We start from the raw sequence: 25,203 nt of genomic DNA, 5'->3' as shown, positions 1-25,203 counted from the left end.
CTAATTCCACGTGCCTGAAAGCCATCGTTCATTCACCCGGCTGCTGAGACGAGAAGGAGCCGTAATGATATAATCACGGTGCTATAGTTTGCCTTTGGTCAAAAATAAACAGCAGCAGGTGCAGAGGCTAGAGAGGCGCGCGCGGCTCTGACTCATTTGCCGGTGGACTGCAGATGAGCTGGAAATCTGCTGGAAAACACTCATTTTTTTATTACCTGGGGACATTTCAGACGTGCTGCGAGAGCTGCTGCAGGACGCGCGGAGTCCATTTGGATGACGTTTGGGTGCAATCTGTGCAGATTGAACATACCTCGTGGCACAAGCTGTCCGGTCAATGCACAACTATTTGACCTACAAGGAGCACATAAAGCAATAATGAAAGGAACCATATTGTATTGATTGATAAATGCATTTTCCCTCTGTGTACAATTGGCGATCTGTCAGACCAGTGCACATCAGCGGGGGCACAGATGTGACCTTCTTTCTTATTGCTTGTACTGAGTGGCTTTGAATCCTCTGTGGACTCGATGGCTAAAATAAAGTTAATAACTTTGCAATTTCCAAACTGGAGTGACTTTGCAAAACGGGAGTGTGGAATTAAAAAAAAAGGTCAGGTCATGTTAAATATAGCGTCGGCTCCGAACGGCGTCCTCCGTTCATGGGGCGCGTTCAACGCTTATGTAAAAGGCGTCTAATCCGCTCCGTTCCAGCTTTTATCACACCTAAAAATCACAAAAGCAGGTATTTATGCTTATGCAAATGAGCCAAGCTTTTAGCCCCCCTTCATTCCTCTAGACGAGCAGGAAACAGAAACTATAATGCATCGCGCTGCCATGCACCGATCTGGATCTCGCTTGGCGGCAGATCTGGAGCGTGTGTATTTGCTCCTCAGCGCTGGCCCTTCGATGGCGATTATGGAATTTGTAGCAATCCTTTAGTCTTGTCATGTTTGCTGTCACACATCAGAGGCTCATTTAAAGTGACCTTGGAGATAATGAGGACGTGAAAACGGTGACTAACTTGTACACAGGCAGGAAATCAGCAGGTTGTGAATATTGTTTAACAATAAATGTGTGTGTGTGTGTGTGTGTGTGTGTGTGTGTGTGTGTGTGTGTGTGTGTGTGTGTGTGTGTGTGTGTGTGTGGAATTAGCCTTTTAGTTGCTCAACTTTTACAAATTCCAAGTGCTGATTAAAAGCCAGATGAAATTGCTCCGTGCATCTGAAGTTGTTGATGAAAACCCGTGCACGTCCCCGTGGACACAGTCCCTTGATTGAGACATGTATTTATTTCTTTTTTATCTCGCATGGTTTAGCTTCAGCCTTTCTGGATCCTTGCTGCTGTTTTTGTTTTGTTTTTTCTTGTTCCTGGATCTAGTTTGACACGAGTTCAAAACATAATCAACAAATGATAAGCAGTTTCCAGATGGGAGGACGGATGTGTGTCGTGGCTGGTTATGGTTTTAAACTCATCAATAAATCCATTGGTTGGACACAGTTTGCTCTTGCCCCACATAGTCATGGTCCGGCCTTAATAGCAGTGATCAGTCCTCCGAACGCGACAGGTTACGCGCAAACAAGCGACAGGCGTGTTGTACTGTGAGTAAATAATTCAGACCTGTTGACAACAGCCAGCGTGGTTTCGTGAGGCGGTTTAAACTTCATTTCCAGCGTGAGCCAGTCAGCGATTCTCTTTCATTCACAACGCAGGAGGCTTCAAAGCCAGTCTCGCAGGTAATGGAGCAGCTGGAGATTCTACATGTGATCATCGCTCACTTGATCATGTAGATTTTAAAACTTGGGGAAGAGAAACATGTTTACAAATTCAAACACAGGCTCCTGATGCCGGGGGAATATTATTACATCCTCCCAATCCCTGTGCCTGTGATTTGTTGTCTCACCTTGTTGTGTTATTGATATGATCGCGCCGGAGAAAATCAAATGACACGTTTCATTAGTTTTATCACACATTTATTGGGACTCCAGTGCGCATAAAGGCATAAAGGAAGCAGAAACATAAATAAAGCTCATCAAAAGTATGTACACGTGTTAATCACAGAGCGAGCAGCAGATTTACAGTTATTTACAGATTTCTCCAGCAGCTTATGTGTCTTAAAAGATGGTTGCCACCTCTAGCGGCGTGGCCACAGTCACAGTGTTTGGACTCTGCTTGTAGATTTCCACGCCTCTGGCAGCAGCGCCTTCGTGCCGGTACTGGGGGAAGTAGCAGGGGAGGGTCCCGGTCCTGGTGAAGGCGTGAGTCCCGCTCCTGGGCTTGGGCTGGCTGGTGCCGTAGGAGTCCTTCCAGGAGCAGGCGTAGCCGCGGGGGCTGAAGACGGGCGCCGGGGGGAAGCCGAGGGCGTAGGCGGCGTCTCTGGAGGCTGGGATGGCGCAGTATGTGCCCTGACAGTCGCCTGACAGGCTGTTGGTGGCGCTGGACGTACCTGGGGTAAACACAGACACGATCAGGATGATGCGAATATCATTTTTGTGTTGTGCGGCTCTTTTCCCCTCTAAACGCACTTTTTATCCGCGGGTGGAAGGTGGTGAAGTTCCTCCTGCCTCCGTCGCCGCTGATGTCGGAGTCGCTGTCGTTAAAGTCGCTGTCCCCTTTGCCGCTGTCCTTCACGCTCAGCTGGTCGTTGGCGCCGATGCCACTGTTAATACAATCAACAGATACACTATGAGCCACCGGATTATTGATGCCTGTCCCCGTCCCGCCCGTCTAACCCCATTTCACAAATGCAGCACGCACGCGTCGCTGAGGCAAACGATGTACGGGAGCAATCGCACATTCGATTGTCTTACTTCACTTGCAAGCAGTACTTGTCACCCTGCCACGCAGACGCTGGTTGGAAATGCTTGGAGGGCAGGAACATCTAAGGGAACAAACAGAATGACAGCACAGAGCTTAGTTCCCATTTCTGGCACAAAGATCAAGGCGGCGGCGCCGGGGAACGAACCACAGCCGCTGCAGTCGCCTCACCTTGGTTTCCGAGTCCCCGCTCCTCTCGTCCTCGTCCAGCGAGGAGGAGGTCCTCCCGTGCAGGAAGCCGCGGCGGCCCGCGTATATGTTGGCCTCGGCGGAGCCCAGCACGGACACGGGCCCGCTGTCGAACAGGCTGCGGCGCGCGTCCCTCTTGGCGCCGCGGCGCCCGCCCGCGCGGCCCAGTCGGCACGTGACCGCCACCGCCACGATGGCGAGCAGCAGCAGCACGCACCCCCCGCCGAGCACGGCGACGGCGACCAGCGAGCCGTCCGCGCCGCGCGCGCCCTCGTCCTTGGGCCGCGGCACGACGACGACCCGGCCCTCGGGCGCCGCGTCGGAGACGACGAACCGCACGGCGGCGCTGGCGGAGAGCCGGGCGCGGCCGCCGTCGCTCACCGAGACCACGGCTTCCAGCACGTCCCCGACCTCGGCCGTCAGCCGCCGCCTCAGGGCGATCTCTCCCGTGTCCTTGTCGATGGCGAACAGCGCCGGGTCGCCCTGCGCGATGTGGTAGGAGAGCTCCGCGTTGGCGCCCTCATCCGGGTCCTCCGCGGCCACGCGCAGGGCGAGGTAGCCGGCGGGCGCGTTCACGGCCAGAGGCACCTCGGCCGAGTCGTTGAGCAGCGCGGGGAAGGTGAAGTAGGGGCTGTTGTCGTTCTGGTCCACCACGTTGACCCTGATGGTGGCGGTGCTTGAAAGAGGGGGGGCGCCTCTGTCCTCAGCCTGGATGACCAGCTCGATGTGCTGCAGAGCCTCATAGTCGAAGGAGCGCAGCGTGTACAGGGAGCCTGAGTCGGAGTCGACGGACACGTACGTGGACACCGGGCCGCCTCCCGCCACCTCGGACTCCAGCAGCTTGTACGAGACTTTGGCGTTCTTCCCCACGTCGGGGTCCCGGGCGACGACCGTGGTGACGTACGAGCCGGGGATGTTGTTCTCCAGGACTGACACCTCGTAGAGCGCCTTGCTGAAGAGCGGCGCGTTGTCGTTCTCGTCGGTGACGCGGATGCAGTACTGCCGCACCGTCCTGAAGGGCGGGCTCCCCAGGTCCTCCGCCACCACCGTCAGGTTGTACTCGGGGATCCTCTCCCTGTCCAGCGTGGTGGTGGTGACGATCATGAAGGTGTCCCCGTACGCCTGCTGGAGGGTGAAATGCTCGTGCCCGAGAAGGCTGACGCGCACGAAGCCGTTGGAGCCCGAGTCTCTGTCCGAGGTGCTGATCAGCGCCACGAAGCTCTCCGCAGCCGCCGCTTCCGTGATGTAGGCGACTCCGTCGCTGCTGGAGGTCATCGGCTTGATCGCGATTTCCGGCGCGTTGTCGTTCACGTCCACGACGTCGACCACCACCCTGCAGCTGGACGGGACCGAGTTCGCGCCCAGGTCCGAGGCGCTGATGCGCAGCGCGTACGAGCGCCTCTTCTCGAAGTCGACCAGCGCTCTCAGCGTCACGTCGCCGGAGCGGGGGTCCACGTGGAAGAGCCGCGCGGCTTCCGGCGACAGCCCGTCGGCGAACGCGTACGTCACCTCGCCGTTGATGCCGTCGTCGGGGTCAAACGCGTGCACTTTGAGGACTCTGTGGCCAACGGGCGCGTCTTCGGTCAGCTCCACTTTCAGAGAGCTGTGCTCGAAAGTCGGGCTGTTGTCATTAAAGTCCAGCACTTTGACGTGAACGGTCATGGAGCCGGACTTCGGCGGCGCTCCTCCGTCCGACGCCACGACTTGGAGCGCGTAGTCGTCCTCCACCTCCCGGTCGAGCTCCCTCACCAGCACCAGCTCCGCAAACTTCACCCCGTCCTCCCTGTCGCGCACGTCTATGTCGAAATGGCTGGAGGCGGAGATGTTGTAGCTCTGGATGTAGTTGATGCCCACGTCCTGGTCCAGAGCGACCTGCAGTGGGAAGCGCGAGCCCAGTGGCACATTTTCCACGATCTCCAGATGCGTCTCGTTGAGTGGAAAGTGGGGCGAGTGGTCGTTGATGTCTTTTACCTCGATCTCCACGTGGATGAGTTGAAACTTCTCCCTGGAAAAGGCCACAATGTCGAACGCGATGAAGCACCGCGGCGACCTGGGGCAGAGCAGCTCTCGGTCAATTGTCTCCGCGACGCTCAGCAGCCCGTCGATCTCCCGCATGTGGATCACGGACGAGTTGTTCTCCTGCATGAAGCGGAACGACGTGTCGGGGTCATCGCCGGGATCAATCTTTAAATCTTCAGACAAATTCCCGATCTCTGTGCCGGGCGCGTCCTCCTCGTAGGTGAAATATTTTGTAGTTGTAGCCTGAGCGGCGTAAAAGAAAAGCGCGAGCGCCGCGCACAGCAGCGCAACTTCTGCGCTCCTGCAAAGTCCCATGTTGCGGATTTACGGAGTTCTGGTCAGAAAACTAGACATAAATGACGCAACGAGTCCACCGCTGCCTTGTCAAGTCGAATGACAACTGTGTCAAACTCTGAGTCTACTGTGGGACTTTAAGCCCCGGCATATGCAAATGGCCTCCCCGTCAACCAATGGCCTTCTAGCGGTCCGCCAAAAGGAAAGCGTTTGCTTCCAAACTGTTGTCTGAGCGCAAAAGGCAGATTAGATTAGAGTTTGGAGCTTCAGTCAGACCCAATAATAACAAGCACAAATAAGCACAAAGAAAATATTCACAAAACTCTATTAATCCCAGAGAGATATTACTTGAAATGTATGTGGACATATATGACAATGCCCTAAAATATAACATGGCTGAAACTATAATGCTCACATTAAAGCATTATATGTACCCTATAATAACATAAAAGCTCCCTCTGACAATTACTCTGGAGAAAACTATGAAATGAGGAGAATATTTATTGTGATACTTTCTCCTCAGTCATATGCGTCCGTGTAGGCAACCGGCCATAGATTATCTGCATCATAAAAGAGAAGCAGAAATATCTTCTTTTGAGCAGCGGTAGACGCCGTCTCGCCTGTTCAAACGGCGGAGGTGGAATTTCAATGTAATGCGGTTACGGAAACCCACAAAGCCAGACAAGTGTCATTTGATTAGCGCTGTGTTTGGACACCCACAATGTTAATTACACATAGAATATCACAGAGGCTACGGGTCGGAGACGGAATCACGCCTGTATAATCAAGCCCATCTGTACGGAATAAACAGCCCATTGTACTTCATTTAGTCTTTTCAGCAACTGTTTTAAAACAAGTCAAAAGATTAGAGAAGTCAGGAGAATAAACCACATTACTGACTAATCCCTCTCCCTCACACACACACACACACACACACACACACACACACACTGGCTCCCATAGTGATGACAGGGAGGCATGAGTCAACCAGACCTTTGTCAAACATATGGGTGATTAGCTTCTGCTGATTAAAAGCAGTCTGCAGCTCTTCAAAGAGCTCTTGACACCTCAGGAAGGTTTGGGTCAAATTTACGCCCCCCCCCCCCCTACAACCACCATCACCCCAGCCCCCTTCCCCCAAAGGCCGCACACAGCAAGGTGTGAAAGCGCACACAACACGGAGCCGCCGAGACCCGAGACACTGCGTCAGCGAGAGGTGATAAGGAGCCACATCGGGCTGTTCTACAAGCCTAATTTTGCTTATACACCCAATGTGAAAATTGATTTTCTCCTTCAAATAACGGTGGCCCGCTATTCTTGGCATCAATACCGGGCAGTTAACAAAAAGCAATAAACTGTTAAAACGCTTTGTAGCGGAGAAGGCCAATTCATAATGCATGCTATGGAGAGATGCGGTATTTACATATCGAACCAGTCGGATCACATTACAGCAAAATGAATGCTCACAAGCCCGTGAGGCCCCGAGTCAACAAGGAGGGTTTTAACTGTGCTGAGATGTGAATGATGGTACAAGTCATCAAATGAAGTCTATCACTGGACCTCCTGTGGTTCTTTACAGTGGGTACGAACAATCCTGTTGTGTCTGTTAATTGTGGTCTCGCTTCTCGGGTGTTTTTCTTATTCACACTCCATCTGCAGTATTAACATAAACATCAAGCTGGACATATGACTGCGGAGCCGGAGACGGATCAAACGCTCTCCTGCCATTAGCAGACACACAAAGCCGTCAGCACAACAGTCTCCTGCTGGCCGGGTTGTGGAAATCCAGGATTTTGCAGCTACGAGGAGTCAGAAGGTAAAGCTGAATTATTAGCCAAATTAGTTGTTTGCCACTAAGAGGATTACCCTTTAATCTGATCAAATGTCTCACGCACTTACCACTTTGTGCTGCGATGGTTCCAAGGTAACAGGCGAGCGGCGGTGGGTGAAAACGTGTCCGTCTGAGCGGCGGCTGAATCACAGGCAGCAGCTTTGCAGGTGGTGACGAGCTGTCATTTTACTTGTTAATGAATGCAACCTCTGTTGTGTTTGAGCTAAGTGCCTCAATATAAAACATCGCCGACTCATGTCCAAAGTATTTTTTTCTAAATCGATACATCATTACAAGGTCACCAGAGGTCTAGCCACAAACAAAGCCTGGCTAACACGGGACTGATACTTGTTTGCCACTTAAGTCAGGTGATTAATGCAGATCACGGCTTGATTAAGACGTGTGTGGTGACAGTAAGAGCATTACAGCAGATGAATGGCTTCGGCCATCTGTTCTTCCACTGAGGTGATTTTAATTAATGGTAAGAATATTGTTAATCTGTCCTTGGAAGTCTGCATCACACAAATCATAATGATGCTCAAAAGGCCTAATGATGGTCAGCGAGGCAGACCATTTGAAGGCTGCGTTTGTCCGCCCCTCAAACCACCAGGTAGGACGACGGGAAAAGCATTTGGCGCCAGTGGCAGCAGTAATCCTGGCATATGCCAGGGGGAACAAATGTCTCCAAGGCCCACCTTTTGGATAACAGCCACCATGTTACCCTTTGCTAGAAAACTGTCAGCCAGTTTTTTTCCCCCCCGTGTCCAGGTTCTCAGTAAAAATACTTTAAATACAGATAAATCCTGTTATAAATAAATATTTCATAGCATTTATTATTTTCTGTTATTGCTGTTATTGTCACTGAGGCGGTGCCAGATATAGAGTGGAAGAGATCAACAGGTGAACTGGGTGTTATTGAAGGTATTTGTTTTGAAAATCATAAACACTGACTGCGTTTGTCTAAAATATTTACAATTATTAAAGACAAACAAACACAACAAAACAGAAAAAAGAAATACTGAATGGACACATAGTGTGAAATAGCATTAACATTTAATGAAACACAGTCTTCACATCTTAGTCACAAACAAACTTATGAACAACCTTGACGCCTGTACTTTAGTTCAGACATTAATTAAATAAATCCACCCGCCTCGGGTTATTCCTTTTCCAGCCATGAAGCAGTCAGAAGGAATGACTATTAATAAGACGCTGCTTGTACGTGTATATCCTCTCCGATCTCTCTGCAGCTAATTTATTTTAACATATTAATTTGGTATAAAAGAGGAATAAGATGAATGCAGAGGGAGGAAGCAGCACGTTCTCTATCCCCTCGTCTCTTTAACCACCTGCAGACATCGCGGACTGGGCTGCTGTGAAATATCTAAATGTTTCTTCTGATAACAATAAAGCCGCGAAGCCAAAGCAGCCTTTTATTCATGAGACAGGATGTGAGTTTATTACACTTAGATGTGCGCGGACCTTGTGCTGCCACTGGAAACTCATCCAGCCATTTTAAAGCCGGGCCCTTATCAGTTTCTCCATCTCACTTTAACCTTAGGTGCTCTAATAAACTGGGGGTATACATGTCAGTGCTCCGGCCGTGAGGGTCATGTGGAGGGTTTAATCTCGGCCATTTGGACTGTCTGAAAGGCAGATAAAACGAGATTATCCTGCGCTTGTTGCTGGCCATCGGTGGGACGCGAGGGTGGAAGCATTTGGGCAGCAGCTGTGAAGGTGCCAAATACTCAGACTGGCTAGTGGTCTCTGTTGCTTTTGGCACCTCCTGTGGCGCTACAGGCACAGATAACCCCCCCCCCACACACACACACACACACACACACACACCCTCAGCCACAGCTCATCCTCACCTGATTACAACTGGCCAAATGTTTAACATACTGTCCCTAATCACACTTCACATTCTGTCACAATATGCCCTTAAATAGCTTTTAGGAAGTGGTGGACCTGCTATTAGACCTAATTGTTTCTGTGTAACCACATCCAGAGCAGTTCAGCGGGGATGAAATGTCTCTTTCAGAGTAACTGAATGTGGGGAACGTGAGGGGCAGCTAAAAACATGTATTTGTAAAACAAAGATCAATTATGGAAATACATGCAACACATAAGAAAATCATAAAACCTCCTTATTATTTTATGATCCATTAATTAGTCTATTAGGGCCGAGCATGAATAATACAAGCTTTTCCTGTAATGAGATCTCATTGGACCCTACATGTTTTAAACAAATCCAGAACATTAATATGGATGCAGTGTAAACATGTTTCTAGGATTTCTTCATGTTGGCCACAAAAGGCTGAGTCTATTAAGAAATTTGGAAAGACAGATTTTGTTGTTTAAAGCTCCTAAAAGCCGAGGCAGATCAAAAGAGGCATTAGTATTCAGAGACAAATCATGTTTGGCTGAGGTTCCTCTACCCCCACTCAACTCCAACCGTTCCCCACTGTGTAGCTAATGCTCGCTGCCTGAGAACGATTTGCTGCTAGTTGCACTGCGTTATGCATGAGCGTTTGTGAGCGGGCGCCGGCCGCACGTGTGGACAGGTAGGCCGTTGTCGCGCGCCGCCTCACCGTTGCCGACGGCAACCACAAAGCGCAGGCGGGTCGTTGTGTTTTCTTTTTTTTTTATTGTATTTTGGATTTAGATCTGAGGCCAGCCGTTGCAAAATGGGGAGACAGCCCTTCAGGTCTGGATGAAAACCAGGGACGAGAGTGCCATCTACAGGATGAAACCCCACCACGAGGCGACGCCTCCGATCACATGCACTTTGCAGCAAAAGCCAAACGGCCCCATAACGCTCATTAATAAATGATAAATCAATATCTGAAGGAGCAGCGTGGGTTCATCTGTAGCTCTGTCAGAGTCTCGCGGACCCATTAGAGCAGAGGTGCGGCAAACAAATGGGTTCCACTTGAGTGGAGTGTGGCTTTAGCGCACGCGTTCTGTTGGTAAAGGATCCACTATGGGTTTCAATCCAATTACGACCACTGCTCAGCATTTTCATGCCTCGTATTGAATTTCAACGCCCTGAGCTGCGCGGACGAGGACCCCGGAAGATCAGCGGGCCTGCGAATGAACCCGCGCCTGTGACGACGGCAGGCGTCCTCGCCCGGCGCCCGCCTCCCGGGCCGCACGGCGCCGCCGCCGCGTCCACGCTGGCCGCTACCGCGTCAGGTGAGGTAAACAGGAATTCGCCCGGTAGTCCCGGCTCTGAATAAATTTGATTCTCTCCAGGACGTGTATATTGTTCAGGGCGGTGAAGATTACGCACGGCCTCCTTTCTCGCGCGCGTGCAAATATGAAAAACCGAGCGTGCGCCAGTATATTTAGACGTGTATCTGTGTGCGGCGTGTGCGCGACGTGTCAATGCTAATTTGTGTCTTTTCAAGGACTGGGTCCCTCTCCTCCTCCTCCTCAAATATTTTTCACATCTCCATATTGCCTCCCCAGAACGCCGCCTCCTTGAAGCAATTTCCTCTCAGCCATTATCTGATGGGTGAGAACTGCCTCCCATTGGCAGGTGCAGATGACACTGGGGCCGAGCAGGAGCTGGCTGTTAAAAGCAAACACTGGCTTCTTCCCAGGCTCCGGTCTGCCCGGTCCTGACAGCCCCCACAGGGCTGGCCACTGGGGGCGGACTGTTGGGCCAACTGGCCACTGAGGGGTGTAATCACTCCCTCTGACATATTTGGCACACACTCTCCATTTGCTCCACAACAGAAAGGCCCGCATCAACATCTTGCTTAATCCTGTTAGACCAGGAGATGGCAACATTGAGGTGGGAGATCCGCGTTTGAAACACTCCAACCCTGTAATGGTTCATATCATATGAGAGGCTGGAGAAAGCGGTACGGATTAAACGGTCTCGACAATTTCCAGAAAGCTAATCAAATAATCCACAGCAACACAACAGAGTATTTCCACATTATGCTACTCTATTATATTAGATATTATCTTGCTCACGGGGAGAATTAAATAGCACGAATGTGATATGAGATGTGATCTAATCTCATTACAGTAGCAGTGGCTAAAATACGCTGTGTAGAAAACAACCCTTCTCCTTTTTCTGCCCCCACACGCCAGAGTTCACAATTAGGGATGCGAGACGGCAACAAAGGCGCTAAAGAGGCAGCCTGCAGTGCACGCGCACGTGCACGCGCCGAGCGCAGAGATAGATTTATGTTGAGGGGGGCACCGTCTTAGAGGAGGGTTTTGTTTCCCCACTGTGCGCCGAGTGCAGTGGGGAGTTAAGGGATTCCAATCTGGTGGTCGAGTCCTGCGGTGCGAGGAATGTTTGGAGTGTGCTCGGTGATAGCGGACTCTATTACGAGGCTGAGTCTCAGGGTAGCCTGCCATTGTGCCGGCAAGCGAGGAGGTTAATCAGATCCCAGCTCTATTATGAATGCCAGCTATTTCTAAGGGGCTCTATGAATAGAATACTGTAAGCTCTCGTAAAAGAAAAAATATATATACGAATCCGGGCTCTGTGCTTTTACAGAACGGGGCCTGATAAGAATATTGTTGGTGTACATTTAAAGAGATTCGCATCCTTCAGAGCAAAACCAAATGGGTGTTTTATGGGGGCCTGGTTATTAATTATATGAGATTAAGAAATTCTCGTTACGGTCCCGCAGCCATGTTTCCCCCCCGTCTGCTTTGTTTTCTGTAAAGGGCAGATTAGCCTAATTGATTTTTTTCTAAGTATTAAATTAATTTCATGCAATGAGTCAATGGCGTCCGCCTGCACAAACTGGCAAACATATTATCAGTCCCCCCTCATTAATGCAGGACACAGGGATAAACATATGTTTTAAGAGGCCTTTTGTTTCAGTTAATGACTGTATTTGTACTTTATCTTGCGCTTTGTCCTCCGATTACGTCTTGTAATAGCTCACTTGGTTGCTGTGCTCGTCAGCTGACAGACTGAGGTGCTAGCAGGACCCTAGCAGGGGATCAGCAGCCCCCCCCTCGTGTACATGCGCGCACACGTGCACACGCGTGGCCGGCGGCGCTTTGGCATTGTCACATGCAGGCACGGTCAGGTCTGGTTCCAGAACGCACGGCGTCGCGTGTTCCTGCTTTTTAAATCAGGAGCCTACCTAATGACGCTGCTTATCTGATGGCCATGCAGATTTATGCATCTTAACATTTGTGGATTTGAATCGCTGATGATCACCACGAACAAAGACATGTCCCATTAGTAAATGTTCTCTTGTTTTTGCCACTTAATACATTTGTTTTTGCAATTTCTTTCATGTGTCATTTGTCTCTCAGAGCACTTCAAAATACAATTTGGAAAGTGCACTATAAATAAAAAGGCATTATGAGACTTACAATCACATAATGCACATTTGGGATTGAAAATATTTACCATGAATCACAATCCTACTCACAGCACAGCACGTTTGAGTGGAAAAGTGAATGAACAGAACAATAACACATGGCTTTGAGAATAACACAAAGAGGGGATTCTGCAGTGTGCCATCAATGCAACATGCACTAAGTGTGATTTAGAGAGCAATAAAAGTACGACTAATAGGACAGTTCACGTTTCACACAATCTAATGTCTTTGTGAAGGCACATAGACGGAAATTCAACTAAGCTTTGCAAAATAACAGAGCACTTATATGGGAGGAAATGTGTTAACAGGCTAGACAGTCCTATTTTCAGCAAAGAGGTATTTAAGTACTGAAGATGAAGTGAGATGGAAAATCTCATTTCCATAACAGAACAGGAAAACAGTCTGGCAGAAGGTGGTTTTTTTTCTGTTGAATTGTCAGAGCAATCATGGCCGAGCCACAGCCAGGGCAGCAGACTAAAAGGAGAGGGGGGGGGGGGGGGGGGGGGGGGGGGGGGGGGTGGAGCCCTCTCTCCCAAAACACATACAAATGAACTTGAACAATCGCATGCTCGCACACACGCACGCACGCACCCGCGCGGCAGCAGATACATTGATGCGGGGACGCACAAACAGCGCTTAGTCTCAGAGGAGCAGACAGCGAACGCATTATGCAAACGCCGCCTTTGTGTGTGTGTGTGTGTGTGTGTGTGTGTGTGTGTGTGTGTGTGTGTGTGTGTGTGTGTGTGTGTGTGTGTGTGTGTGTGTGTGTGTGTGTGCGCGCTCGCGCGGTGGAGAGAGAAATTAGACTGATTAAAAATCAGGAGAAATCACAAACTGTTAGATGGATCTCCTAGGGGCTAATTAGTATGTTGAATTTTGAGCCAGAATCACACTGTTTAACAAATGTGAAAATGTAGGTATATTAATTTTGAGCTTCTCCGCGTCTGTGTAAACCAAGACATGTTTATGTTTGAAATGCAAACCGCGGCTGCGAACGATGAACTGGAATGTGCTCTGCATTTTCAGGGCATCACCCCCCCCCCTCCCCCTCCTTCCACACAATCAATTCCTTTGCCATAGCGAAGCTGAATGTGTAATGCAACACTCCAGTGTTCTTTGGGGGCGTGAGTTATGGGAATTACTCCGGCGAAGTACAGAGAACGGACAACAAACAGGGTCCGTCCGCGAGAATAAGATCAGGTTTCACGCGGAGGCCCAGGTACCGGTGGACTTCATCCCGGTGCTGCGGGAGCGGGAAATTAACCATTGTTGGCCTTTGAATTACGCAACAGAACATCTAGAGGAGCCCGCAGGAGCAAAATGAAATGACCCGACTTACAAAACACGATAAATATTTAATTCCAGCTAAAGAATAGACTATCGCACCATGTTTTGTCCTTGACCATGAGCGGAGCCCTTAAGATATTAGTTCAAGGGAGGGAGCAATAATCAGCCGAGCCGTTTGTGTTCACCTTATAAAAAGGGAAATCTGGCCCGTTCCCCGCGCTTCGATCCATCATTTATAAACCCGCGCTTTCTTATGCACCTGCTATCAGCACAGTCGACCGCTCCGCATGAATATATTCAACAACACACGGAGCCGGCCGACTGTTTTATGTGTCGAGTACAGGCGTATTTGGGCTTTAATGCTTAAAGTGTCTTTCTGCACTGTGAAGCCGGCGTACACGGCTCCGTGCGGCTCCTCACGTGCCTCCGTGGACGTGTCATGTAGCAACAATAGCGCCGGAGCGGTCGCTGAGCCGCCGCGACGTGACATCATCATCTTCATCATCATCATCATCATCATCATCATCATCATCATCATCATCATCATCATCATCATCATCATCATCATCAGCGGAGAGAGGTTTCAAACGCAGATAAAAGGAGCTTCTGCATGATGCACTCAATTCGGGTTCTTATTCAAGCATCCAGTGCATATTAGGATTTACTAACTTCACTTTATTTGCCTCGACTGCAACAGATCCTGTAACGTGCAGACTTTAGTCCGGCGGTTTCCCCAGAGACCGGCTTGAATAAAAGCATAGCGCACGTGTCACAACCATACTAATTCCCGGCCGCCGTGGAGCAAGGCTGGGATTGTGTGACCGGCGAAAGAAATGCGGTGTTTGCAGAGAGCGAGTTAATTGGCTGCCTCGGCGTTTGCTGGGAGCCGGCGTCTCTGGTTAGAGCCGCGAGGCCGGCGGGGCACGCGCTGAGACACGGCGAGAGCCACGAGCGATCCGGCGGGTCAGCAAAGCACACCTGTGTCTAATTAACCCGTGCGTGTGTGTGTGTGTGTGTGTGTGTGTGTGTACACAGCTGCTATAAAATGTAAGATTTAACCCGAAAATAACCTTCAGTGAGAAACAATTGAGCCACCGAAGGTACAGGACGGGTGACTCACACATCAGCAGTGTCTGAACAACACCCTGGATCCATTAAAGCCCCATCTAATAGCTATTAAATCAGCCTATCAATGCACGGATCAATCAAACGGTTTAAACACTTTTACAGCAGTTTTATTGGTTTGTGAAGAGCAAAAGTGCAGGTTCATCCAAACAGAGTAAACGAAGACCCAGATAGAGACTGTACCACCACAAATCGCTGGGAACCAGATTTACCACCAGCCACACCTTAATGGAAAGTGTCCCCGTCGCGCCCACAGTCTGTCACCCAGAGACCCGACCGGGAAGCGGCCTTAAAAAATTAAAAACCCGCGGTTCTACAAAACTATGCAGCAGATAATAATCTGCGTTTGACTGAAGGTAACAGATCCTGACAGTTAGACAGGAGTACAGGAGAAAGGTAAATTATTTCTCATGCCCTCCGGCGGCTACATATTGTCTGTTTCACAGCTATTCAACCGGCCCAGACGGCTACAGGTCCGCGTGTCCTTAAGGCTCTGATCTGATCTCCACAAATTACTGCACATGAACCCAAATATGAAGTCACACACGCGTTTACAACACATTAACAACAGCCGCACACCTGAGTCGTGACGGAGCCGCAGGTGCGGCCAGCTTCTCTTCCATCGATTTTAAATAGTCGCCGTGTCCTTAAAGCCTCGGAGCAAGTAGTTGTCAATGTTAAAGGACCTTTGGCAAAGTAAACAGCGAACAATTCGCTCAGCCTTCACCGCGGCCTGTGTGAAACCGTCTTTCTTCTGCGAAGCATGAAGGCTTCAGTTCACTATTGAAACTTTTGCATTTCAGATTCCTGCGACAACCTGCAGCCTTTCTCTTTGCACAGCGAGCGGCCTTCGCCAGCCGCGTGAATCGGATGAAAAGGCGCGTGCTTTGACGAGCAGCGCCTGTTAGGACCTACACGCCTGCATTACTGACCTACATCGAGATGCTCCTGTGCACCGGCATCACATCATCAACCCATTATTACTGTCAGATGTTGAAAATGATTCCACACGCATCTACACTATATTGGTGACAAAACTAGGGTGGACGTTTGACGCAGTGACTAGTATCATGATAATAGTTTACTGTAAGAGCACGTTCAGGCTGTGTTGATAAAAGCTTGCGCAGTTTCATTTTATCCATTTGTCGAGTCCAAAGCATCAGATTTCAGCAGGTAAACCCACAGCACGTACCTTGCCTGCTCACAAACACACATCAGCGCAGGACGCCTGCAGAGCAAAGGATTCTCCGACCAATTCACTAAAACTGTTACAGATAAATTGTAGCTATAAGTGGAAATTGCCCGGCCTTGATGAAATATTGAACATGTTGACCTGTTTGTAAGAATATTTGCCTTCCGTGGGGATGGACGGGTCTGGGAGGTGCGGGTAACTAGCAGCTGCCGGTTTTGGTTTTCCAATGAACTTATCATCATCATCATCATCATCATCATCATCATCATCATCATCATCGTCGTGATATTTAGCGTTCATCTCTCAGGGAGCCTGTGTTTGTGCGTTGAATCCGCCGAGGATCTGAAGGAAGCGAACTGTTGTCTCCTCCTTGTTTGTGAACAGTGTCACAGCCTGTTATCCTGAAAATCAAGCAGGGATCACTCTTGTCGACCCAAATCACTTTCTGTGATGCTCCCTCATGTTCAGCGTCTCTGCCTTGGTTGAATGTTTCCATTCCAACTGCTGTGCACAGCGAGACACTATGAGATCTGCTTTGCCGAGGCCTCGTGGACACGCCGTCAGAATTGAAGTGGTGAATCAAAGTGACAATTCGGCCTCGCTAACGGATACAGTGAGATTTTCCAGATAAAGGGCTGATCGTGTTCAATTCTAGATGGAGTAAATGTTAGTAAAACACTCAAAACCGGGCTGGAGGAGGACTTGTATAAACTTCTATCCTCAGCTTCACGAAGAGCACGCAAATCTTCTCAACACCACAAGACATTTCAAATAAATTCTTCATTGGCCTGTCAAAATGCTTTTCCTCTCCCTTCAACACCAGCAGGAGTCTACCGTGATCTGCTATGAAATGGCCTCATTGTGCAGAGCATCAAGGATTTCTACGGCTCCATCTCCGGGTGTGCTCTCAACTGTGAATTTCAGATTCAGACAGCCCAAGGCCCAAGGCCATGAGCCGCCAGCGCTGCTGAAGCACTCTGTTGCTTCACACATCTGAAATTGGCTGACATGTTTAAGTTTGTCGTACCTTTCCTCAATCGCTGCGCGCTCGCTCTTTGGGAACCATGCGAAGCCGTGTGACTCGAGACCTACATGTGTCAGGGCAATGACGTCTCCTCTAATTTTAGCCGGCTCCTTCAGAACCGCCACATAGGCACATTTTGATGAGATTTACGGTATATAAGGAAGCTTGTTAGACACATCAGCATGTAACGTAGTAATCTGGGAGCGGATATTTGACAGATTTGGTCTCAGCATCCCACGGCTCTGTAATCCCTTAATATCTCACCAATAACTATTAAGGATTTAATGTCAGTCGTGCTCTGCTGGGTTTGACTCGATTCTCCCCCGGTTCCCCTGAACCCGGGACACAGCTGAGACTGACTGAGCTCATAAAATCTTTAAAGTCTCCTCTCGAGAGTCGCAGAATCAGCCGTGCGGAGACGGGACGTACAGAGGCTGCAAAACAGGAAGTCAAGGTGACCACTGTGACGCGAGGCACCGCATCCGTGTCAAGTTCACCTTTTCCCGCTTTGTGGAATATGAGAACGAGTCGCGTGGTTCTATTCCACAGTCGCGCAGCGAGCAAACGTGAAATCTCCTTAAATTCTGTCTGAAATAAAAGACTGTTAATTCCCTCCGTTGCTGCTATTGAATGAAGCTTTGGCGGTCAAACAACCTTAGAAGCTCGTCTGATATAAAAGGGCTTTTTCATTCACTGCGCTGCTGATATTGAATGAAGCTTTGTCAGTCAAATTGTTTGTATTCAATCTCAGATTAAAGGCAGCCACGGTTTGGGAGGAAAAAAAATAAATGTAGATCACACCAGCTGAGCGAGATGAAAAAGGAAAAATCTTCACATTTTAAGTCTCCTGAAAAATCCCCCAGTTAATTTTTCATGGCCGTACCTTTTAAGAGACATGTCAGTTTGATTTAATGTTCGCCTGACAGTTATTGGTTTTTGGTGTTTACCTCTTATCACTTCAGAAAACTGTGGAGGCCAATTTATACTCTGGATGCACATAAAGCAGCATCAAAAATTAAGATCTTGACGCCCTGGAAACATTATAAAAGCTTTCTAAAATGCTGCTGTGTGTGTAATTGCTGCTGCTCTTTTGTGTGTGCGTGTGTGTGTGTGTGTGTGTGTGTGTGTGTGTGTGTGTGTGTGTGTGTGTGTGTGTGTGTGTATGTGTAGGGATGACAGGCCCTTTTTATCTGCATTTTCTCTATTCTGTGTTTAGACCGGCACAAAGCACAGAGCTCTTTCTAATGCCCTCCTTTTTCCTCCTGCAGCCGCATCTGCAGCTTCACAGGAGGACGGAGCGTTTGCATCTGAATGATGGACGTCGGCCTGGATGCCGTATTCACACTCCCATTCCCCCATGTCCACAGTTTGTCTTTGTCCAGCTTCAGTTTGTACCGTGGCAAACACCGGTGCTGCAATTAGTGTTCCTGTGGCATTTGGGGTCTTTCTAAGAAAATTAGGCTTTACGGTAAGGACATTGTCTCACGAGCTTCAAAGGATTTGAAGTGTGTGTGTGTGTGTGGGGGGGGGGGGGGGGGGGTGTTGGTGCGAGCCCCTGACTAGAACCGGCCCAAGGTCTAATCAGAGACCTGCGACGCAGCCTCCTCTGCTCCGCTACCTCCAACGCGGCCACGGGATTTTCTCTCACTCTTCAGGGGCTGATAGATGAGCCTCTCTTTGTATTTCAGCCGTGCACTTTCTTAAATCTGAAAAGCCAATTCATCTTGGGAGGAGGAGGGAGTTAAAGGCAAACTTCAAAACGCATTTCTTTCGCCCTCCCTGACAGCGCTCGAGTGTCATTCGCAGGCTCCCGGAGCACTTTGTCTCTTCGCTAATTGTCTCGGAGCTTCACCCGCTCACGTGCCGCAAGCCAAAGCCGAAGCCGCACAGATCGTAACGCGGCTATTCCCCCCCGTGTTGTTCTGCGCGTTGATGAATTCACCAAAGATAAGGAACCATCTGTACGGGCTTTCATCGGGGGGAACGGTACAACACGGGAAGAGGACAGTGCGCTTCTGTTTCCGTCTGGACTGGATTAATCTTTGCTTTTCAGGTACGGCGCCTTTCAAACATTCGGGGGAAAGTAGCTTATCTACACTCGCTGTCAAGCAGAATTCAAGCATTTAGTGGCCCAGACAAATAACCAGTGTAACAAATCATCCGCCTTTGTGCAGTAAGGCATCAGAGAGGCTGTTGTGTGGACAGGCTGTTTGAAGTTTAGGCACTTTCATTACACACATGTCAACAACATGTACGTAAGTGTAATGGGCCTGTAGTAAACTCTGGGTCATTTTTTACACTTCCAGCAGCAGAAATGAAAGCCTATTTTTTTGCCAGAGAAGATTATTTTTCAGCCAGAAACACAATATACACCCCAGATTTAGTTTTTTTAATCTCGCTCCATGTTGAGCGAGAAACTGTGTCATGTTTAATTAACAAATTCTCACGGTGAACGTGGACACCTTGTTGACACATCCATTCCACATGAACTATTGCTGATTCCTTTGAATGCAATTTACATAATTATACCTCATTCAGTCCTGTGAAGCACATGCCTAAAACATCACGTTGCTCGCAGCAAAACAGCGCGAGGAGAAGCAGCCATATTAATGCTTGTGGCAAGACAACACTAAATGTTGAAGCCGCTTCCTCCATCTGCATTATGTGAGACATCATGGGTCTTGCTGGATTAGATATGACCCCCCCAACCCCCTCACACACACACACACACACACACACACACACACACACACCGCCTCCTCTTTAAAAAATACACAGAGGGAAAATCTCACTGCCTGAGAAAGATGACCTAAATTTCCACAATGCTTTACTGTACATATTTAAGTTGGTCCGCCCTCAATATGCTAAACCCATAGTGTACCACCTCATTCCAGAACATAAATTCTCATTTACATGCACATTACTGCAAAACAAGACCCGCCACCGGTGAGTCTATAAGCTCTATGGTAACATTCAAAGTCAAGCAGCACTCGTCTTCCCCGAAGAACAATGAAGCATGACAGTGTGAATTGCCTAAACGTACTGTCAGAGGGCTCCTCACAAGCTCCCAGCTCTGAGTTTCCCCCTGAATCTTCTCTTGCTCGTCTAATAACTTTGTTTATGCCTGCTATGGGACACGTCTGGAGAGACACCTTCAACACTGGGATACAGCTCTCCGTCCAAACATAAAGGCAGGAATGAAATATTTGCCTGTCTTATTGTCTCTAAACTCCAGGAGAAGAATCAATAAAACATAACACTGGCTTCTTTCTGAGTTTAAGGCTTCCGATGGGGTTTGAAGGCCCCCAGTGACGTGGAAGGCTTTACTCTTGCATATGAAAACACCAGAGTTTTATTTTGATGTTTGAATTAATCAGCGGAGAGCATCTTCAGAACAAAAAGATCTGATGTTGCCTGTGGGACCCGCAGCCATCGGAGATTTCGCAGCCTGCATTTAAAAGCATGTTTTGAAGAATGCATTTCAACAGCCTATAATAAGCTGAGAGTATCCATACGGCCTCTCGGTGCCAGTCTACAAAAACCCCAGCATTTTACCCGTATATGCTGCAGATTCCCTGATCGAACCCCTTGGTGAGTTGAATGTACAGACACAACTTTCATGTGAAGGTTAAACCCCTGTGAAGTGTGTCAGTGTGGCAATTATGCAGACCAGGCCGACATGGGTAAATACCAAGGGAAAACAAAGGACACGGCTAAATAAGAGGGTCTGTGACCCCATTACTGTGTTATTTTCAATGTAAACAACATTCTTTCAGGCTCGACTCTAACTAACAGTCACAAAAAGAGCACTCTGCATGTCTGTGCAGCCAGTTGGCTTCGTCTGCGATGAGCACGGGTGCTGAGAGCTCGCTAATAACATCTTACGTGCTCGATGTGAAAGGCAGGTGTAAACGCGATGCATGCGGGACTAGTTCAAGGCGACGCGTCACTTTTACGCTTCCACTTCTGGCTGGATGGAAGAAAAGTGATGAGATGTGTTATTATCTTAGCGATATGATGGTGCTGACGGGCTGGTTCTGCAGCTTGTGGGCTTTTTTTAAACCTAGCCTTTCAGTAATGCATAAGACATGAACATTGTATCTTTTCTCCATCTATTGACTTAAAAAAAATTACCAAAATGATAAACTATTCCTTTAGCAATCTTCTACTTAATTGAGGCAAGCTATTGCAACTCAATAAAGTCAACACATAGCTTGGTTTGTTGAAATGTATTAAGTATAATACTCCAATATCAGGTTCTACTGATGTGCCAGGAGACCCATTTACTACACTGTAACATAAATGTCATGTTTTAATGTCAAGTTGATTATGGGCAGGATGATTGACAGGAAGCACAACCATGACAGACACAGACAGGCTGAGCGAGAGGAGTCTGGCTCCTCCAAAACATGAAATACTGAGCTCTTTGAGGCGAACGATCTCCCACTAGAGCAATAAAGTGTTGAGCTGAGCTCCACTACAGTGCAATTTGCCTCTGATTTCTAATCTTTGTAAAAGAATGTGAAGCTAAGTGCCTTCCACATATGACTATCGTGGCATTTCTTCAGGCACATTATGGACCAGAGTGATTAGAGAACTTAAAATGCAAAGGCATCCCTTAAAACTGAATGCATTTACAATCCCATTAAATATGGAATTGTGTCTGTGGGCCAACAGTAAATTTAAAATATCTTTCCCGGCAACAGTTTTTCCCCCCTCATACATTTTCCATTCGCAGCTTGCCTCCTTCATTCTCTTAGTCAATCTGTTTGAGGCTGTGAATAATTTGCAAGTAACTTCCTTGGAAAATAGCTTCACCCGACACAATTATATTACATTAATCACTAAAACACGATCACAATTTTCCATCGGCATCTCGCAGACATCTTTATGACACGTAATTGGACTTGGCAGTCGGTTGCATGTGCTGAGATAAAAACAGCCATAACCAGTAATAAAGTTATGTCACGTCTAAATATTAAAATAAAATGTAGCTTGAATAATAACCTGGGATGTAGAATAAGGTTATCCTGTAGAAGTGACATTCAGCTTGTGTATTCTATTATGTTTATGCATCAGGTTTTATGAAAATGGAAAAAACGCCATTGTAATAAGTAAATGAAGCTGAACACACTGAAAAAAACATCTAATAAATAAAGATTCTCATCCATATACAAGCATTTAGTTCATCATAGATTCACATATGCCATCTACCTGGTCCCCGTCGAAACCAGCGCTGTATAGTAGAATAATAATCCATCTGTAATGACAGTCATTTGACCCGGTTTATTGTAACCCAAAGACAGTCGCCCACACTGGATTTATGATTACCTCCGTTCTCATTAAAGTAGAAATCAGCCTACACAACGTGGCTCCACAACGAGCTGAAACAAGGAGCGTTTGTTTATCTTTTGTGCATCATCCTTTTAATTACCACCCTCGTTCCTTTGCTGCATTAAAATTGCATTATAATGGCATGTTGCCGTTTCAGCACAGCAACCCCGACACCTCCATGTGGACAAATTCCTACCGACCGTGGAAAAGATTAGTGCAGCATTATCTGTACAGTGGAGAAGGCCTCCTTTCCACTTTATTCGGCTCCACAGCAGTCACTAGTTTGTATATGCATGGATTGGATATAACATTTCACATCCGCCCACTGTGAGTTTGTCTTAAGAGGCTGAATATGTATTCACCCCAAGATTCAGGCCACTATCTATGTGCAATACACGCATCCGACTTATACGTAACATCATCATCAACCTCTCATTAGGAAAACAAATGCCTTGTGACACAGTTGCTCTCTGCGTTTGAAAGCAAAACCTGCCTTCACCTCTGTTGTTTACTTCAGCCTCTATTATTTCTATGTGTCTCTGTGGACGGTTCCTGTGCTTGAGATCATTTGGTATAATATTGGTGTAGTTAGTCGTTTTCGTCTCCGATTATTGTCAGTGCTTCAACTATAGCTGTGGGCTCCGTGGGCTAATGAATCGCTGGGAGCAAAATACAAAGAAACCGCTTCGTTTAACAACTCTCCTCCACGACTATATGGGCAAGTTAGAAGTAAATAAATTCAGTTAGACTGAGATATCAGATGGAAAACAGTTGCACTCGGTGCTTGTGAGTAACCCAGCAGTCTGAAGCCAACATCAGTGTAATGCAGACGAAAATCTCTCTATCAAATCGACTAGGCTCAACAAGAGGTTGAACAGAACATCCCAAAGTAAGTTTAAGTTTAGGAACCTTAAGACCTTTACAATAAACAATATTCATGAAATGTATGTATATAACGTTTAAAGGTAAATAAATGCTGAACATGTCATTTTAAAGCTGTAACAGACTTTCCACAAGATTCTGTGTTTCATCCGTTCAACTTGGTCTCCATTGAGCCACAAAATCATTAGCGAGGTCAGACACTAATGTTGGTCAATAAGGTTCGTCTCAGTCTCACTGTCTCATTATAAAAGCTTTCGGTGGGGTTGATGTGAGGGCTTTATGCCAACTAGTACAGTTCTGCCGCAACAGACCGTCCATCCATTCATTATCCTCACCGCTGTACCTCATTAAGCTTGTGGAGGTGCCTAAGCCAATCCCAGCCCTTATTAGGTGAGAGACAGGTTCACCCTGGACAGGTCTCCGCTCCATCACAGGATCACACACACAGACAAACATCCACACTCATTCATACCCAGTGCAAAGGCGGCTCTACAAACGTGGGATGTAGGAATCCCTCTGCTCCAATTTCAACCCAGTGCAGCTACTCTGATTTTAATTCCACGTTTGCAGGGTTAGTTTGACTTGGAGCTGTCAGAAAGGTGATAATGTGTATTACCCGTATTATATATGGTCACAGCTTGCGGTGGAGTCTTATTGCAGCGCATTAAATTAGGAGACGTTCTAATGCTTTGACCACCATCTTTAAAATGAACCTCAGTGACTATTGAATGAATCCAGACTGTGCAGGTGGGTCTTACCTGACACAGGTGAGGTTTCCTCGTCTTTCTCGGTGCTAACATCCATAGCGTTGAATCCAAGGCTGTGTGACGTCCACGTGACACATGTGACACACCTGTGTTTCCTTGTTTTCCTTGCCTCCGTACACACTGGAATAGCTCCCTGAGGACACACACTCCCGTATCTAAGAGGCTCTGACGCACACCGGCAGTGAAAAGCTTCAATCCATCCATGCAGTATTCTAATAACTAATGCTCGTCACGGTCTCGGCGGAGTAAACGCTCGAGGTGACAGTTCATAAACACAGGTCAAACCTATAGCTTAGTCGCTAATCGTAACCACTGATTTCCTGTTGTGAACCCTTTCAGTCTAAAAGCGTTTGATTTCTGAAGCATCCAAGTGGCTCTTGCTGTGAAACAGCTAAATAAAATGTCATCTCTGATCATTTGCACATTACTTATTAAAGACACCAAACAAGTTGTAAAACTGGAAAACGGTACCACGAACGAAATCATGCGGACCTTATTTCACCATGATGGAATAAACTCCCCTCCCCACGAGGCTTTTGTGCACATTGTTATTAATTGCGTTCAGATTTTCCTCAGCTCAGACCGTGCGCAGAAACCATTCTCTCATCTTGGTAACAGGCAAGAAACGTCTTTTCTAATATCGCAAAGTACATAATGTTATTTAAATGAATACTTGCTGGGAGTTATAGCTTCACAACGGGGGGCTGCAGTTAAAACCCCAGACAATAGTCTAGTCTTCAAATACGGTAACCTACAAGTGTGTTTTAGCAGCGAGGAAAAGATTTAAGTTGTAAACCGTGTTTGGCAAGATTTAAAAATGCATCAGTCTTAAATTGAAGTGTAAAGGCGTTATTAGGGGAGCTCCTGAATAAAGGATGCGCCTTTATCTTTCGTCTATACGCGTTAAAGAGGGGATGCGGTATCGGTCAATACTCCAACCCTTTTTGTTTAAGCAGATAAGCAGAGATAATTGTGCTGTTTTGGGGCCGTATAAAGAGGTCGATCCGGCATCGCGCTTCCTTCACAGAGGCTGTGGATGCTTTCATGCGAATGTGTCTCCAGACAATTAAGCTGTTCTCAAAT

The 25,203-nt window shown here is 47.8% G+C and overlaps 1 protein-coding gene and 1 long non-coding RNA gene across 4 annotated transcripts in view; one reads left to right on the top strand and one right to left on the bottom strand.

The window, feature by feature from the left end:
• LOC114847195 (uncharacterized) overlaps positions 1 to 18,654 on the top strand; it is a 136,550-nt gene extending 117,896 nt beyond the window's left edge. Inside the window, exon 10 of the long non-coding RNA XR_008693427.1 lies at positions 18,406 to 18,654. This is a non-coding gene — a long non-coding RNA (uncharacterized LOC114847195). The remainder of the gene's footprint in view (positions 1 to 18,405) is intronic.
• On the bottom strand, positions 1,948 to 25,112 carry pcdh8 (protocadherin 8). 3 transcript variants are annotated; one of them, XM_041068903.2, is made up of 6 exons: positions 24,112 to 25,112; positions 4,974 to 5,141; positions 2,985 to 4,874; positions 2,807 to 2,877; positions 2,522 to 2,655; positions 1,948 to 2,442 (listed from the first exon to the last, which is right to left on the bottom strand). In XM_041068903.2, exons 1-6 carry the CDS (start codon positions 24,322 to 24,324, stop codon positions 2,111 to 2,113), a joined length of 2,808 nt encoding a protein of 935 aa, XP_040924837.1. In that variant the 5' UTR covers positions 24,325 to 25,112; the 3' UTR covers positions 1,948 to 2,110. The 3 variants fall into 3 exon arrangements, with proteins under 3 accessions (XP_040924837.1, XP_028992503.1, XP_028992502.1); XM_029136670.3 differs by having other exon boundaries at positions 2,985 to 5,543; XM_029136669.3 differs by having other exon boundaries at positions 2,985 to 5,141.
• Between the last annotated feature and the right edge of the window lie 91 nt (positions 25,113 to 25,203).

This window comes from Betta splendens, chromosome 21, assembly GCF_900634795.4.
Source record: "Betta splendens chromosome 21, fBetSpl5.4, whole genome shotgun sequence".
Classification (NCBI taxonomy): Eukaryota; Metazoa; Chordata; class Actinopteri; order Anabantiformes; family Osphronemidae; genus Betta; species Betta splendens.
Note: the sequence above shows the minus strand (reverse complement) of the source record. Positions and strands in the feature narration are given on the sequence as shown.